This window comes from Mobula hypostoma, chromosome 12 (genome assembly GCF_963921235.1).
Source record: "Mobula hypostoma chromosome 12, sMobHyp1.1, whole genome shotgun sequence".
NCBI classification, from domain to species: domain Eukaryota; kingdom Metazoa; phylum Chordata; class Chondrichthyes; order Myliobatiformes; family Myliobatidae; genus Mobula; species Mobula hypostoma.
In genome coordinates, this window is record NC_086108.1 from 61,191,515 (window position 1) to 61,210,008 (window position 18,494).

General features: G+C 42.2%; 1 protein-coding gene across 1 annotated transcript in view; it reads right to left on the reverse strand.

Moving 5' to 3' along the window:
- Positions 1-18,494, reverse strand: part of dab1a (DAB adaptor protein 1a) — a 350,415-nt gene that overhangs the window by 89,895 nt on the left and 242,026 nt on the right. The window contains exons 8-9 of the mRNA XM_063063449.1: positions 14,136-14,195; positions 3,075-3,128 (exon numbers count right to left, since the gene is read on the reverse strand). Of these exons, the coding sequence (XP_062919519.1) occupies positions 3,075-3,128; positions 14,136-14,195 (114 nt within the window). The remainder of the gene's footprint in view (positions 1-3,074; positions 3,129-14,135; positions 14,196-18,494) is intronic.

Here is an 18,494-nt window from a genome sequence, read left to right on the forward strand (position 1 = left end):
TTTGAGTGTCCTACGGACTCAGACCCCAAGATCCCTCTGATCCTCCACACTGCCAAGAGTATTAACATTAATGCTATATTCTGCAATCATACTTGAGCTATCAAAATGAACCACCTCACACTTATCAGGGTTGAACTCCATCTGCCATTTCTCAGCCCAGTTTTGCATCCTATCAATGACCCACTGTAACCTCTGACAGCCCTCCACACTACCCACAACACCCCCAACATTTGTGTCATCAGCAAATTTACTAACCTATCCCTCCACTTCCTCATCCAGGTCATTTATAAACATCATGAAGAGTAAGGGTCCCAGAACAGATCCCTGAGGCACGCCGCTGGTCACCGACCTCCATGCAGAATATGACCCGTCTACCACCACACTTTGCCTTCTGTGGGCAAGCCAGTTCTTGATCCACAAAGCAATGTCCCCTTGGATCCCATGCCTCCTTACTTTCTCAATAAGACTTGCATGGAGTACCTTATCAAATGCCTTGCTAAAATCCATATAGACTACATCTACTGCTCTACCTTCATCAATGTGGTTTGTCACATCTTCAAAAAATTCATTCAGGGTTGTAGCAAATTGGATGAGACATTGGTTTTGTGGGAGAAGCCAGAAAGTGGTAGTAGATAGTTGTCTCTTTGACTGGAGGCCTGTGACTAGTGGTTGGCCACAGTGATTGATGCAGGGTCTGTTGTTGTCTTCTATATCAACGATATGGTTGACAATGTGGTAAACTGGATCAGCAAATTTGCGGCTGACACCAAGACTGAGGGTGTAGTGGACAGCAAAGAAGACTATCAAAGCTTGCAGAGGGATCTGCTCCATCTGACTAATGGCAGATGGTATTTAATGAAGACAAGTGTGAGGTGGTGCACTTGGGAGGACAAACCCACATAGGACTTATACAGTCAGGGGTAGAACACTGAGGAGTGCATCGAACAGAGGGGTCTGGGAGTACAGATCCACAATTCACTGCAAGTAGCGTCACTGGTAGATAAGGTCATTAAGAGAACTTTTGACACATTGGCCTTCATAAATCAATGTAGTGAATACAGGAGTTCGGATGTTATGTTAAAGTTGTATAAGGCATTGGAGAGATCTAATTTAGAGTACTGTCTGCTATTCTAGTCACTTGCCTACAGGAAAGATATCAATAAGATTGAAAGCATTCAGAGAAAATTTACAAGATGTTTTCAGGACTTGAGACCTGAGTTACAGGGAAAGGTTGAATAGGTTAGGACTTGATTCTCTAGAGCGTAGGAGAATGAGGGGAAATTTGATAGAGGTATACAAAATTATGAGGGGAGTAGATAGGTTAAATGTAAGTAGACTTTTTCCATTGAGGTTAGGTGAGTCTAGATCTGGAGGTCATGGGTTAAGGGTGAAAGGTGAAATGCTTAAGGGGAACATGAGGAGGATCCTCTTTACTCAGAGGGTGGTGAGAGTGTGGAACAAACTGCCAGCAGAACTGGTGGATGTGGGGTCGATTTCAACAGTTAAGAGAAAGTTGGACAGGTACATAGACGGGAGAGGGATGAAGGCCATGGTCTGGTGCAGGTTGATGGGACAGATTAGAGGGGCTGAAGTGCCTGTGTCTGTGCTGTAGTGCTCCCTGACTCTCAAATAAGGAGAAGAGAAAACTGTAAAGGAGAACAAGCATCGTATGAAAAATCAAAGCTTATTTTTGCAAGCTGACCACAGGACCTAACTCCACACAATGTTTATGACAATAAGAAGAGAATGTCTAGGAGAAGGTGGTGCTATATGCCAAGCACAAGCACCGAGCTCCTGAGGTATGGACAGATTGTGAAAAGATACTTCACAACAGGAGAGTCTGCATGACTTGCCATTTCTTAATTATATTGGGAAAAACATTATCCAACATTGCTTCCTTAGACCCTAAGAGACCTGGTTGTTTCAGAAAGCAATTCCAAATATTTGAGCGCTTTCCTTGGCATTGATTTCTCCTGCTTTTTATATCATCGCTTTTTTACCTGTCAGTTAAATTTCCAACATTACTATGTTGGCTGTAATAGATCTCTTAACAATAAGATTCCTGAATCAATTTGGATCTTTTGTATCCTTTGAAACAATTTCAATATGAAGCTGGGTAGGGAACTGAAGAAAGCATTTGGTATGCTTGCCTTTATAAACTGGAGCTTTTAGAAGAGTTGAGAGGTCATATTAGAGCTGTGGAAAATGTTTAGACTACACTTGGAGCATGGTATACAGCTCTGGTCATCATACCACTGGAAGGATGTGGTTTAGAAAACAGATAAAGTACTGAAGAGATTCACCAGGATATTGAAGTGTCACTGACCTGAAATACCAACTCTGTTCCTCTTTCTACGTGCGCTTTTACAGCACATTTTCTGTATTTATTTCAGATTTTTGCATTTGCATTTTGATTTTCAGTTAATGCTTTCCTTGCACTAAAAGAGTTGTTTCAATATTTAGTTAACTGTTACAGCATAGAAGGGGGCCATTCAGCTAGTGGAGTTCATACTGGATCTCTCTGAAAGCAATTCAGTCAATCCAGTGACTTCAGGCTTTAGTCAATTCAGACCTCTCTCCATAACCCTACAGATTCATTTTGTTGAAAAACTAGAGGCGTTAGTTTCAGAAGTAGGAAATTCAATAGAGATTTGAGGTAGGATTGTTTCACCCTGAAGGTGGTTCAGAAATAGAATTTACTTCCTAAAATGGTGATGGCAGATATGTTCACAATATTTAATGTATTTAGATGAGAAGGGCCTGGAAGATAATGAACTTACTGTGAGAACACAAATTATTATGGATCGGTAGTTGATGGCCAACATGAACCCCATGGGCTGATGACCCTGTTTCCCTGCTGTAAGTCTATGACATTAATGAAATGGATGCTAAAGTTAAACCCAAAATACCGGAGATCAGATGAAAACATATTTTAATAGAGTTTAATAAACTGACAAACTGAAGTTCAAAAACAGGATTATGGAGGCAATATATAATATCTTGTAATAAAAACTCTATAAATGATCATAAACACAAAGATTGCTATCTTAGAACCAGATATAGGTTTGACTCACTGGTTGACTTTTTGGCACATCATAGACACCTTCCTTCTGATGGCTTGTGGGCACCTAAATATAAAGTAAGCAAATAGATATTCCAATTAATACATGCACAAACAGGGATGAGAAAGAGATGGACCAGGTGCAGGCGGATGGAATTAGTTTAGATTGGCCTCATAGTCAATGCAGACACTGCAAGTCAAAAGGCCTGGTCTTTGCAGTATTGCTCTATCTTCAACATTCTATGCAGTCAGAGGCATTAGAAGTCTGGCATCTCTTCCTGGAAGTACAGTAGCACTTAATTGGCAGCCAATTTTGCCCCATTCTCTGTTACAGATTTGGCAAAAATGGGGCAGATGTAGACTTTAAGGTAAGATACACAGAAGCTCTGCCTAAGAAAATGTATGCAACTTACACTTAAAAATGTCAGTTTAACTTCAAGCACTCTACTAACAGCTGTTGATAAACACAGTGTAAATCGTCTCTGGCTCTTTGCTCTTAAACCACGACTTGCTTCCAATTTCCAACAATACTTTTTTGAAGAAGTGCATGAAATGAGCCTGGAATAATTTTTATCGCATTTTCCTTCAGTAAGAAAATCAATTCTCAACTCAGTGATCCATTATAGAGAAGTGGCTAAGGTCTGGGATTTATCAGTCCTGGGGAGCAGAGTTATATTACTGTGTACAACACCAGGGTGTAAAACATAATGCTGGTCTTTTATTATTAGATATATAGCTGAAATCAATCCCAAATCTACGTAAAATATGGTTCCCAGAAATATTAATTTAATTCTTATCAAGATGATCTTAATAAAATTGATTTCTAATATTCTAATATTTTAATTACATTTTCTAATAATAAAGAAATGCAAATGGTGGCTATTATCAATAGGTAATTATCCAGTTATTCATAAGTAGAGTATAATATATTAAAGGTATACATTGTTAGGAGTTCACCCTGTGATAACCTGGTTTCAATAGTTCATACCAACGCAATAGTCACTCCAACACTTCATTCAGGCCAAATGAACCACACATGCTAGTCGGTAACAAAGGACTAGGTTGCAGGAGGCGGGTGAATGGGTGACTGTCAGGAGAGGGAAATGGAACAGGCAGAGAGTGCAGAGTACCCCTGTGACCATTCCTGTCAGTAACAGGTATACCATTTTGATTAATGTTGGAGGGAGAACAGGATGACCTACCAGGAGAAAGCCGCAGAGACAAGTTCTCTGGTTCTAGATCTGGCTCTGAGGTACATTTTGCTACGAATGACATAGGCAGGAAAAGGGATGAGATCCTTAAGAGAGACTTTAGGGAGCTAAGTAGGAAGCTGAAAAGCAGAACCTCAAAGGTAAAAATCTCTAGACTGCTGCATTAGAATTTAGAGCATGGTTCAGTGTAGGGAATTATGAAGTTGTAGCTATTACAGAGACATAGCTGACACAGGGAGAGGAATGGCTACTGGATTTTCTGAGGTTTTAGTGTTTCCAAAGGGACAGGGAGGGAGAGAAAAGAGATGGGTGTGGCATTGCTAATCAGGGATGCTATCACAGTTGCAGAAAAGGAGGCTGTCACGACTACTGAGTCACTGTGCGTGGAAGTCAGAAACAGGAAGGGAGCAATAACTCCATTGGAAGTATTCTACAGATCCCTAGTAGCAAAACAGACACTGAGGAGCAGATCAGGAGACACATTTTGGAAAGGTGCAAACATAACATAATGTTGTCATTGGTGACTTCAACTTCCCTAATATAGATTGGCACCTTCTTAATGCAAAAGGTGTAAATGGGGCAGAATTTGTTAGGTGTGTCCAGGAAGGACTCCTGACACAGTATGTAGACAGGTTGCCATGCTGGATCAGGAAGGACTCCTGACACAATGTGTAGACAGGTTGATCAAAGGAGAGGCCATACTGGATCAGGTTCCAGGCAATGAAGCTGGTCAGATGACAAATCTTTGGGTGGATGAGCATTCAGAGAGAGCAATCACAACTGCCTGATGGTTACTGTAGGGGTAGGAACAGATGGCATGGACTTCAAGGAGTCCTTGGAGAGTAGGATTAAGGAAAACAAGGTTTTCTACAGAATGTAAAGAACAGGAAGATGAGTAAAGTGAGGGTAGAACCGATCTGCGATAAAAGGTGAAACGTGCCTGGAGTCAGAAGTGGTAGGGATGTCCTGAATGAATACTTTGCTTCAGTATTCACCAGTGAGCGGGATCTTGACAAATATGAGGACAGTGTAGACCAGGCTAATATGCTGAAACTTGTCAATGTTAAGAAATAGGATGTGCGGGAACTTTTGAAAAACATTAAGATAGTTAAGTCACAGAGACAGAGTGGATATGCCTTCAGGTTACTATGAGAAGTGAGAGAAGGGATTGCTGCACCTCTTGTGATGATTTTTGCATTTTCACTGGCCACAGGAGCGGTACCAGAAGACTGGAGGATGGCAAATGTTATTCCTTTGTTCAAGAAACTTAATATGGATAGCCCTGGGAATTATAGATCAGTGAGTCTTACTTCAGTGGTGGTCAAACTTTTGGAGAACTTTCTTAGCGGTGGGATTTACAAGCATTTGCAGAACCATTGTCTGACGAGGATTGCCAGAATGGGGCACGTCATACCTCACAAGCCTGATTGAACTCACTGAGGAAGTGACAAAACAAGTTGTTAATGTTAGAGCAGTGGATGTGGTAAACAGATTCAGTGACGGGATTCCAAAATTTAGGGTTTGGAGATCTTGAATGCAGAGCCTTCTGAAGTGGAGTGAATATATTCGGAGATGAGCAAGGGATCTTATTTGGAGGTGTGACAAGAATACACATAGATTACGATGTAGCTGTCCTGTGCTGGCACCAGTGGAATCAGCAGTTGGTCTGCCACCCAGGAGAGAGAGAGATAAGGAAAACAACGGAGCAGCATGTGGAGATGTTAATGAAGGAAGGAGAGCTGTCAAGATCGGCTCCCCCTTTGAACCCTGAACTGTTTGAAGTGATGGACAGGCGATACCCCAGCAGGGGGATAAAAAGGAACTGGTTCGCTAAGGCAGGACACACACGACACCCGAGGTAACAAGACCCTGGAAGCGGTGCGTGTCTCACAAGTCGGTGGGAAGTATCACGCCATAAATGCACAGGGTGGAAAGGCACGATCGGCGGGAACCTGGTGTGTGTCCACCCTTGCCTGGGTGCCAGGTTCAGCGCAGGGAAACGATCGTATCTGGAAACGGAGGGGTCACGGTCAGTGACCTCAGATGATATCACAAAGGACTCACCCGACAGCTGACTGCGAAGGTCTGTGTGTGGAAGCCGTTTGAATATTCATTCGTTTTTGCTCTTTCTCTCTTTCCCCCACATTGTCCATCTCCCACGGCAGCGATTACTGCGAACTGAACTGAACTTTGCGTCACTTTGAAACTGATCATTTACCCCTAGACAACGATAGAGCTTGATTGATCCTGTTATCTGAATTCTGTGTACATGTATGTTTATCATTGCTGAACTGTTGCATTCATTATCCTTTTGATTAGAGTACTGTGTTGCTTGTTTCTTTAATAAAACTTTCTTAGTTCTCGTAATCCAGACTCCAACTGAGTGATCCATTTCTGCTGGTTTGGCAACCCAGTTACGGGGTACGTAACATAAGTGATTTATCTCGTCCGCGATTTTGAACGCTAAATTCGGGACGGAGTAAATTGATTGGGTCAAAATTCCTGAAAGAAAGAAAAGACAAACAGCAGAAATGGAGGCTGAGGAATTTATAAAGGCGCCGACCATGGAGGCATTAGAGGATGCCAGGAAATCGGAGTTGGTAGCTGTGGCCAAACGGTTGAATCTTGCTAAGGGGAAGTCGACAATGAGGAGAGAGGAGATACACAGAGCTATCGTAGAGCACTATGTATCAAAAGGTGTGTTTCCCCAAGGCGAGCTGGAGGTGGTGTCTATTGAAAAACCTGCCGGAGACGCGGTACAGGTGCAGCTTGAAAAACTGAGACTCGAGCACGAGTTCCGGGTACGGCAGTTGGAGCGAGAAGAGGAGAGAGATTTAGAAAGGCAAGAGAGAGAGTTAGAAAGGCAAGAGAAAGAGAAAGAGTTAGAAAGGCAGGAGAGAGAGAGACAGTGGGAGCGAGAGGAGAAACAGAGGGAAAGGGAATTCGAGCTGGAGAAGTTAAGGTTAAGGGCGAAGCAGGGGCTCGTGCCGAACCAAGGTGGAGGGTTCCGGGCGACCCAGGAGGTTAGGCTGGTTCCCCCATTTGACGATACCGACGTGGATTGGTACTTTCTCCATTTTGAAAAAGTGGCTACAAGTCAGGACTGGCCGAGGGATAAGTGGGTTGTTTTACTTCAGAGTGTACTGAAAGGGAAAGCCCAACAAGCTTACTCAGCTTTGTCCACGGAAGATGCCCAGAAGTATGAGGTGGTGAAAGGGGCCATCCTCAGGATTTATGAGTTGGTCCCGGAGGCATACCGGCAGAGGTTCCGGAATGCGAGGAAGCAGTGGGACCGCACGTATTTGGAGTTTGCCCGTGAGATGCAGACATATTGTGAGCGTTGGTGCGCCTCGAAGGGGGTAGAGGGGGATTATGACAGATTGCTGCAGCTGACCCTGATCGAGCAGTTTAAAGGTTGTGTCCCTGAGGGTATGAGACCCTACCTAGATGAGAAAGAGGCAGCCACGTTAGCCGCAACTGCTAAGTTAGCGGATGAGTATGCGTTGACGCATAAAATGAAGTTTGCCCCGAGTAAAGGCTACCAGAAGGGAAGTCAGGATGGCGGGGAGAGTCTGCTGGAAAAGTCAGAAAGTAGGCCGGGGACTAGTGAGAAGGATAAGGTAGACCGGGAGCAGTCTAGTAGGAAGTCTCCTGGGGTCATCTGTTATAATTGCGGGAAAGTCGGACACTTTGCGTCCAGGTGCTTTGCCCCAAAGAAGGAGACGGGAAAAGGAAAAACGGCGATTTTGACTGGCTGTATTGAGCTGGTAAACGAACCGCTAGGGAAGGACAGGTCTGCCAAAGTTCAGGAAGGGTGCGAGAGGTTTATCTCGGCCGGATTGGTGTCAGTGAAGGAGGGGTTAAACCCAGTTCCAGTGCGGATCTGGAGAGACACGGGAGTGTGTCAGTCACTGATACTGAAGAGTGTATTAGAGTTTAGCTCAGAGGCCCAGACTGGGGAGGTCAAGGTCAAAGGTATTGGGGGATGGACAGAGACAGTCCCTTTGCACCAGGTACACTTACAAAGCAACCTGGTCTCTGGACTAGTCACGATCGGGGTGAGGTCCGAATTACCGATGAAAGGCGTGGAAGTCTTGCTCGGTAATGACGTCGCCAGGGGAATCGTGTTCCCAGCCGTGAGATTGACAGGTCAGCCTGCCAGCATTGAGGCCCCGCCCATGGACTCACAGGTTCATCATGGGACCGCGGTAGTAAATTTAGCTGAGACGTTTCTGCCAGCCTTGTACGAGAAGGGGGTAGAAAGTGAAAAGAAGGAGTGCAGTGAGACAAGAGGTAGTGAGGGAGCTGAGATAGACTTAGCATTAGCCAGGAAAGAATTTATGCAGGCACAGGAGCGAGACGAGGGGCTGATGGTTTTGGTGGAGGAGGAAGTGCTAAGGAAGAAAGGGAAACCAAGTACCGTACCCGCAGATGAGGAATGGGGGGTGGTGCAAAAGAGTTATGGGGATGAGATTTTTAACCTGGCCCACAAGGTACCCCCCGGTGGACAATTTGCGGTGCTGGAGGAAACAGCTGGTGGAATCACGAAAGAGGTTTACCGGCTGCCCAGGAGGAAGGATGTTATTGATTATGACCGACGCGAACTGAGACGATCACAGGCTTTTGATATGCTAACAAACCTAGGCGGTGTTAGCGCGGAAATCAATGAAGCTAGGGTCCCCCTGATAAGAGAAAAAAACCATTTTGAAAAGATGAGTATGGTATCGACTAGATGGGAGAAGGCTATTGTTTTGGCCAGCTCTGCTGATAAGGTCTCTCCCTTAATCCCCGAACAAAGCGACTCTTTAGGAGAAGTAATTAAACGACTCGCACCTGTGTGTTTGATTGTCCCAAGGCGATGCAAAGAACTAGGACATTGGGTGGTGTCTGTTACAGTAGGTCAGTCTAGCAAGCAACATCCGTGTGGAATGAGTCAATCAGTGACTAAAGGGCTGACGAACACAGAGGTGTGTATTGGCAATTTATTACGGCTGTCTGAAGCCAGCTTAAGAGTGAACCTCGGAAAAAATGAGTTCGGCCACACGAAGGTCACTTATCTGGGAATTGTGTTGTCACAGGGGCAGCTGGCAGCGATGCAAGCTACAGTGCAGGCTATCGCTGACCTCCTAACCCCGACAGACAAGAGGGCCCTCAGAAGGCTCTTGGAGATGGTGGGGTACTGTAGGAAGTTTTGCAATAACTCTGCGGTCACTACCCCTCCCCCTCCTACTAAGCCCTTGCGAGAGAAAACTAAGTCGGAATGGGACGACCCTTGTTATTGTGGTCCGGGACAAAACCAAATGAGAGGTTACATTGATCGCAATTCATCAGTGTTTTTGGCCACTATGAAGTTTGCTAAGTTGGAGCCTAGCCTAAAGGATTATTAATAACACATATAAAAGGAACAGAAAATGTGATGGCTGACTGTCTGTCAGGTGTTGACAACTTCAAACTCGCTATATTAGCCAAATAGCTGATAAAGATGTATATTTGTGTGTGTATCAAATAATGTATTCATGTTTGTAATTTTTACCCCCCCCCCGGTAAAAATCCTTAAAGGGGGGAAGTGTGACAAGAATGCACATAGATTACGATGTAGCTGTCCTGTGCTGGCACCAGTGGAATCAGCAGTTGGTCTGCAACCCAGGAGAGAGAGAGAGATAAGGAAAACAATGGAGCAGCATGTGGAGATGTTAATGAAGGAAGGAGAGCTGTCAAGAGTGGCTCCCCCTTTGAACCCTGAACTGTTTGAAGTGATGGACAGGCGATACCCCAGCAGGGGGATAAAAAGGGACAGGTTTGCTAAGGCACACAAACGACACCCGAGGTAACAAGACCCTGGAAGCGGTGCGTCTCTCACAAGTCGGTGGAAAGTACCGGGCCATAAACGCACAGGGTGGAAAGGCACGATCGGCGGGAACCTGGTGTGTGTCCACCCTTGCCTGGGTGCCAGGTTCAGCGCAGGGAAACGATCGTATCTGGAAACGGAGGGGTCACGGTTGGTGACCTCAGATGATATCACAAAGGACCTGCCCGACAGCTGACTGCGAAGGTCTGTGTGTGGAAGCCGTTTGAATATTCATTCGTTTTTGCTCTCTCTCTCCTTCCCCCACACTGTCCATCTCCCACAGCAGCGATTACTGCGAACTGAACTGAACTTTGCGTCACTTTGAAACTGGTCATTTGCCCCTAGACAACCATTAGAGCTTTATTGATCCTGTTATCTGAATTCTGTGTACATATATGTTTATCATTGCTGAACTGTTGCATTCATTATCCTTTTGATTAGAGTACTGTGTTGCTTGTTTCTTAAATAAAACTTTCTTAGTTCTAGTAATCCAGACTCCAACTGAGTGATCCACTTTCACTGGTTTGGCAACCCAGTTATGGGGTACGTAACAGAGGAATGAGGAGAACCAGGAAGAATTTTAAAATCTGAATGAGAATTTTCAAAACAGGACATCATTAAATTGGGAAATGGTGTAGGTTAGAAAATACAAGGCTAATGGAAAGGTGGGATTGGTGCATGCCAGAACATTTGGGGCAAAATTTGCATGATCTGAATTTTACAGTGTGTATAAAGAGACCACTCAGAAGGGCATTGGAATAGTCATGTCTCGTGATAACAACCAATGAAGTGGCCACAGTGTTGTTGAGGTGAAATTAAGGCAGCCACTGTAATGGCAGGTAAAATGTAGGTCAAATGTGTTATCAAGCAGCCTGTTTGGTTTCAGAAAGTTTCTGGCAAGAATGGTGTAGCTCCAGGAAATGAATTCTGCAAATGGAACTACTGGCAAGTCTTGATCATGCCTGAATTAATTGGAAATGTCTCCTCATCCATAAATGTGTTTGAAAGTTTAGAGCTGGGGTGGGTCAGAAAGGGTGATAATTATTTAAAATTGTGTCTTTTCAGAGTCCATATAGAAATTGATATTTCTGGATGAGGATCAACATGTAAATGAAAGGGCCAGGATTTATCTTTGAAGGACATAAAGGCATCCAAAAACAAGCCATCGTTAGTAATTCTTTGCTCAGGGCTGGATAGAAGGAACTGAGCAAAGCAGCCCCAGCAACTAGAAGACTGTGTAGAAGCACTGAGAGACGCAACCGCGATCAATGACTGAAGATGAAGCCTTTGTCACCATCATACAGAATACCATAGCTGACTTTGGCTGGAACTGCTACAGTGTTATGGCAGGAAATGAAACCTAATTGACCGTATTAAATCAAGAAGTTCCAAGTGCAAGACTCTGGGGAGTAATGATGTCCTAATTTAAAAATTCTCATCCGGATTTTAAAATTCTTCCTGGTTCTCATCATCCCTCTGATTGCGATCCCTTACTCGTCACTGGATATAATCACTCCACTTCAGAAGGAACATGTGTGGCTTCAAGGTGTCCAAACCCTAGATTTTAGAATTCCCTCACTGAACACCTTTGCCTTTCTAGCTCTCCTTCCTTCTTTGAAGCACAGCTTAACCTATCACATCACTTTAACCAAGGATGTGTGATCTGTCCTCCTGCCCTCTCATTTCCAAGCTACACCTCATCAAAAGACATGACACCAGTTTCAACACTGACAGAACTAAATTTTACCTCATCTCCATTTCTCAAAACTATTTCCAGAATCTTGTTTTCTGTTTATTTACATCTCACTGAATCTTGGGAACTTTTTGTTATTTCAAAGGCACTACAGAAATAGATGCTATTGTGGGATGAAAATGTGTCCTATTGGAGTAATATAGCAATGAATTTATATTGGCATTGGCCTTCACAATTCAAATAAACTCCATGGAAAGTTTCTTTGAATTGTGAAAGGCAAAACCAATACTGCATTGAAGTTACTGTAACTGAACGCTCATCTAAAATCAAATCATAATTTCTTTAAGTAAGCCAAAAACAGTGAATTCTGTGTAATCGGGCCATAAGTTAATCAGGGCAGCTGCCTATTTGGGACAACTCTTAAAGAACAAAACTTAATTCAGAAATAGACAGCATTCCCTTTGTCTATTTGGGAAACCATGCTACTTAAGTGGGACAGGAAAATGTTCCTGAACAGTTTCTAACTAATGTTGGTCACATGCACTTGTGTGGCCATTAGACACCACACTGTGCTTAGAGCGAATGGTTTTTAAATAGCTTCGATTGCGCATGCTTGTACAGAAAAAGCAGTGATTCTTGTCATTGATAGTTGGCAAGAAATAAGCAATAAGACAATTTAGAACTGTTTTGCTCACTGCGGTTTCAAGCATTCAGACTTAGAGAGGCCAGAGGTGGCTGGGAGTGAAAATGAAACAATTTTACTACTTCAACATGTTAGAAATTATGATTAACTTGAAGGTATTAACAATTATCTTGAAAGTTACAATGAAAATGAAGATTTGGAGAATACAATGATTGAATGTAGTCCATTACCTGCACTAGGTGTTTGTGCTGATTCTGTTCATTTATAGTCAATCAAAATAGCGCACAATGTGCACTCGATGAATTCCTCCATCATGTGGTATTCAATTTGTTCTGTATTTTATTTAAACACGTAATTATTTTTACTCAGTTAAATGGTAGATTGTCTTTTTTTATTTCTTTTTAACTATTGCCATGAAACTTGGGCTAATGAAGCTAATGAGGCTTGCACTAATTTTATTTGAATCCAAAAAGTTATTCCACATTAATCCGCAAGGTAGAAGTTAATATTTCACATTCTTTCAATTTTTACATTATATTCAGACTTGGAAGACTTAAAATCTTGTTTTGGATCCGAATGGGATATGTACAACTCAATGGACAGTGGAAAATAAGCAAATCAAACATTTTCATGTTTTAAAAAAGATCTTTGCAACACAAGGTCAAGCTTTTGTGACCTTTATAAAGGTACGTGATGGGAATATATACCACACAGTAGAAGTTATACAGGCTTTATCGATAGAGAACAGAATGCTAGCATTGAAGTCAACAGAACAAACTGTTGTAGTGTAATCCAAATTGCCATATACAGCAAACAAAACATTTTAATTGATATGATATTTGTAACAAATTCTTTCACTATAAACAATGTCCATAATTATTCAAACCATCAGCTTGGAAATGCTGAAATTAAATCGACAGCACAATAAGAGACTGGTTCACTTAGCAACTGTTGCTAATGCATTTACAGAGTCACTGCATCAAATTAGGTTGAATTATTTTCTTGTTTCCTAGACAACATCAACATGAATTGATGTCAGTAGTTATTTTGAAGTTAAATCATATAACTTCTTCAATTTTGTTTAAAGTTGTTTCACACAGTGGCTGTTTTATGCCACCTATTTAACTCTGTCGTAGTGATGTCTTACTGCAATGTCCGCACAGAAACCTGATAAGTGGTGTAAGACTCTTTCTTGTTACTACACTGAGAGGTTGCTTAGTTTGCTATCTGTTAGGCCACAATTATTAACCCATAACATGTTGATCATTTTAATGAAAATTATGTAAAAAAAAGAAACATTTATACCATCAATATAAACTTCAATATATTGTATTTTTGAGGCAGCATGATAGTTCAGAAGTTAGTGTAATGTTATTACAGCACCAGTGACCCAGGTTTAATTCCACCGCAGTGAGCAAAGAGTTTGTTTGTTCTCCCCATGACCACATGGGTTTTCTCTTGGTAATCTGGTACATATGGGTTATTAGATTATTTGGTCACATGAATGTAATGGGGCTGTGTAGCTTATTGAACTGGAAGGGCTTGATACCATGCTATATCTCTAAATCGAAAATTTCTGTCCTTTGAACACTATTGTTGATTTTCTTAAGAAGTGGGGAACAATATACAGTATATATCACAAAAATGACTCCTTGAATATTTAGATCAAAAGTTTGTACCTGGTAAATGCTCTCCTCTGTTTCACGGATTGGTTCATGTCCAGCTTCAAACACAATGTACTGTGACAGTGCCAGCACAAAGCGGAAAGCAAAAAGGCAAGAGTAGGAAAGCACATGGTGATTTAAGAAGTTGGAGCAAAGAAAAATCAATAGTAAGAGTAAGATCAACAATTTCATAAGACTTTATAGTATAGTTCGATATATAGAGGTACAAGTAAGTGAGAAGCATAGGATCAAAGGCTATCCTGCTGGTTCTCCAGCAACCACTGATTGCTGCTATTAAGGACACTTTCTGTAGGACACCATGGTCAAGAAATTGGATCATTAGCATTTTTTAGTGCAGTTCAGTGTGGGTAAGTTCACACTATTTATCTTCTCAGGGCAAAATTACACCAATCAAGAAACTGGCCCATTTCTTGTGCAATGCATACTATTGCATTTTTCATCACAAATCATGCACTGCATGTTTCTTCCTTTATCAGTACACGCCATTCACTGAACTCTCACAATATCAGTACAGTTTTCTTTTTGCCCTATTTTGTTCTATTTACTTCTGCTTAAAAAGACACTCTGCCGACATCAGGAGACCAGGTTGGGCAGCCTTAGAAATTACTGCAGGTGGCTCAACTTTGCGCAACTTGCTGATGACAAAAAAAAACTTACTCAGTCACTGGCTCAGAGGTGATAGCTCTTGGCTTCACTTCATTCCTGGAGGCACTGATCTGGCTGTGACTGACTATGCAAGCTGGATTGGGACATCGGGATCGAAGATGCAATAAGAAATATGAATGAAGAGTTCTGATTAAGTGTCTGGGCCCAAAACGTTGACTGTTTACTATTTTCCATAGATGCTGCCTGGCCTGCTGAGTTCCTCCTGCCCTTTGTGTGTGTTGCTTGGATTTCCAGCATTTGCAGATTTTCTCTTGTTTGTGATATGAATGAAGCGCCTACTCCCATAAACTTTCAGAGACACTGCATTCTACCAGGAGCTTTCCTTGGTGAATAACATTTTCATAGCTTCCATTATCCAATGCAGTCATCACCACTGCAGGAAGACCTTTAATCTCTTGCACCTAGACTTTCAATCTCTAAATGGGGGGGGGGGAAGGGTTTGGTGGTCAAGACAGTCTTGTCTCACAGTTTGCTATGCACTGCAACGTTACAGTGGTCACTGAGGTCACAGTGATCTTGTTTTTTGGAAATAGTTAAATACAGTTACATTGATCACAGCAAGAATAGGGGACACCTCAGGCACTGCGATTTGCCTGCATGATTAACTTTCCGCAGTACAGACAGCCAGTACCTGCTCTCATGTGCCTAAAAGAACTCCTATATCAACCCAAACATGTTCCTCAATAGAAATGATTTCCAGTTCCTAAATCAACAGGTAGTTGTGGATCTCCAGATATTCCTGATGGTGAAAGCCATGTTTTCCAGGAAGGTACTCAAGCAACAAAATAATGTGACAAGTATGTTGTGGGGATGGCTCTGCCCAGTGGGCTGGGTCCTGGGGTACAAGGGATGCCTTCTACTCCTCACACCAAATCATGGCTCTACGCAAGCTTCTGGCACCACTTCCACATGTTTCAGAAAGATGGTGTGAATCCACACTGGTTTTCTGCGCATAAATTCCATCGCTTGCATCAGTCCAGTGGTGCCCCGCAGAACGTTCAGCAGATGTGGCGACACTGTAGCATGCTTCACGCTGAACAACCTCAGAACCTGAAGACAGTAGCTGGTGCCGGAGGAGCAGCTGGAGGCTGTGGGGTGGGGTGGAGGTTCAGGCTGAAGGTTAGAAGGACCAAGAGGAAGAGGAAGATGAGGAAAGCTCCCAGGGCATATCCCAGTAAAACACTACCAGCCTCATTTCTTGCAGAGTGCAGAACAGGGTTTCACTGCACAGATATTAGGGTACTTTGATAAGGATTCTTCAAATTTATGGACCCCAAACAAGTTTACCCACTTACGCACTCCAATCTTCAACACAGTTCATCAGTACTCGGGTTACATGTAATAAATTATCAAGTACTCCACTTTTAGACCATGTGCACTGATCATAACACTACAGTCAATTAATCCTGAAATAGTTGGCTCTAACTCACTTATATATTGTGAGGTTAAAATTTTTTGCTGTTTTGCTTAAATGACTGGGGACTCTCACCTCTGGAGGGGCCATTCTTTACTAGATTCTTTCTATACTGATCCTATCTGATCTCCTGCTCCACCTGACACTCTGCTTGGCAAATCTTACTTGATGAGGATTTCCATGTGTCTTTTAGTGAATCTAAGAGCTGTCTTCCTTTCTCTCCTTTGTAAATGCCATAGCTTCACCGGTATTTGACTGCCTTGGGCAAAGCACCTTCAAAGGGATGAAACCCTTCTCAGACTGGTATGCAGCAAAATTGTCTGAAGCAGCAGGAAACAGAATATGTTCTCTCTGGCATTTGAGCTTTAGAACGTTTCTGGGTGCAAACCACTCTAAAATTGTTTCAAATATCTCTGGTTAAATTCACAATGTTCTGCAAACTGGATGGACATTAATATTACTTCCAGTGCCACTATGAACACAAAAATGAGCAGAACCAAATTTCTAGGCATAAATAACAAAACAGGACTCAAGTACTGAAATTATTAATCGCCTGTGTTTCAATTAAGAAAAGATGTTATATATGGGACTTGGAACTTTTCATCGATATTTGGCAAGGGTTTATCTAACTTTAATCTCTAATGCGATATATTTTCTTTCAAGTGTCCTGTACCTTCAACACTTTACTCTTACTTGTTCAGCAAAAACAATGAATTTAAACTTGAATGAGGGAGACGTCAATTATTAATTTTTAAAAATGGTTTGCTAAAGAAATGAGTGTAGCTCATTTTGAATGTAGCTTTTCAATTGTAGCTGACCTCTACTTGAAGCTTCCAACACCCAAAGGTTTTTAAAACAGGTTAAAATCGTTTCAGCCATAAAGCCCTTTACTAAAGAATGATTTTCATATGTTAATTAGATAGCCGCTTCCTGCAACGCGCTTCTTGAAGCGTAGTTCAGATGGTAGAGGTGAATTCAATTTGACTGCCTTTCCCTTTAAGATGAAATACTAAAATAAAACTAACAAAAATAGTGGGTTTAAGTGAGAGTCAGCCCTAATCCTGTAGATGGGATTGAACTGTTTGATTGAATTGCTGGCTTTGCCCAGTGTATTTTACAAAAGAAAATCACTAATACCACCTATCAAGGTCAGGCACATATTTGTCTTTCTAGAGGATTATATTCTTTAAGGTGTTACTCGATTTGAGCTTTTGAAGGATTGTGAAACACAGCCAGTGTTAGATCAACTCAGACTATCAGAAGACTCATCAGAAGGTGGGTCTTCTCGTACATTTGGAATCGATCATCAGGACACTGACTGTATGAACTGAACAGTTTTAAAGCTGATAGACAGTGTTAGTGAAAACCCGACTGACTTCTGCTAACATTTTTAGACTCAGTTTCCAGATTTTACTGTTAGAGAGTTTAACCAAAGGTTGCATCTTCTATGTTTTCCCATCCATTGAATGTGCAACTAAATAATCTTACTCTGTGTACCCAAGCCTTTGTGATTTGTTCAGTCAGTGGGCAGGGCTCCCTATTTGTCTTGCAAAAAGAATAATGCTGTCCCGTTGTTTTGGATTTGGTTTCTTTGACTGTACCAGGTGTCTGTAAGGAGTTTATACGTTCTCCCCATGACCGCATGGGTTTCCTCTGCGTGCTCCGGTTTCTTTCCACATTCCAAGGACCTACGGCTAGGTTTAGTAAATTGTGGGCATGCTATGTTGGTGCCAAAAATATGGTGAAACTTGCTGCCTGCCCCAGCACAATCCTCGCTGATTTGATTTGATGCAAATGACGCTTTTCACTGAATGTTTTGATGTACATGTGACAAATAAAGCTAATCTCTTTGAAGAAATAGCCCATTTAATTAAGGTACATGTCCAAAGGATAGCTAGTTGGTAGGTTAATTGATGCTGTAAATTGTCCTAATGTTGTTGGGTGTTAGGAGAATCAGGATGGAGTTGGTTGGCAATTGGCTATAGGGAGATATGTTACAGTATAATTGGTCTGATGAGTGTGCTGCGAAAACTGACATTGATTCAATGAACTGAGTGTCATAAGAGAATGCTAGAAAACTGTTCAAAAGAAGAACATGCGTTTCAATTAAGTCATTGGGTGGTGGTGGCAAATTGGTAAATCGGATTAGTGTTGTCACATGTACCGAGGTACAGAGGAAAGCTTTGCTTTGCATGCCACCTATACAGATCATTTCAAAGCAACAGTGCACTGAGGCAATGCAAGGCAAGTCAATAGCAGAATATAGAATGAGA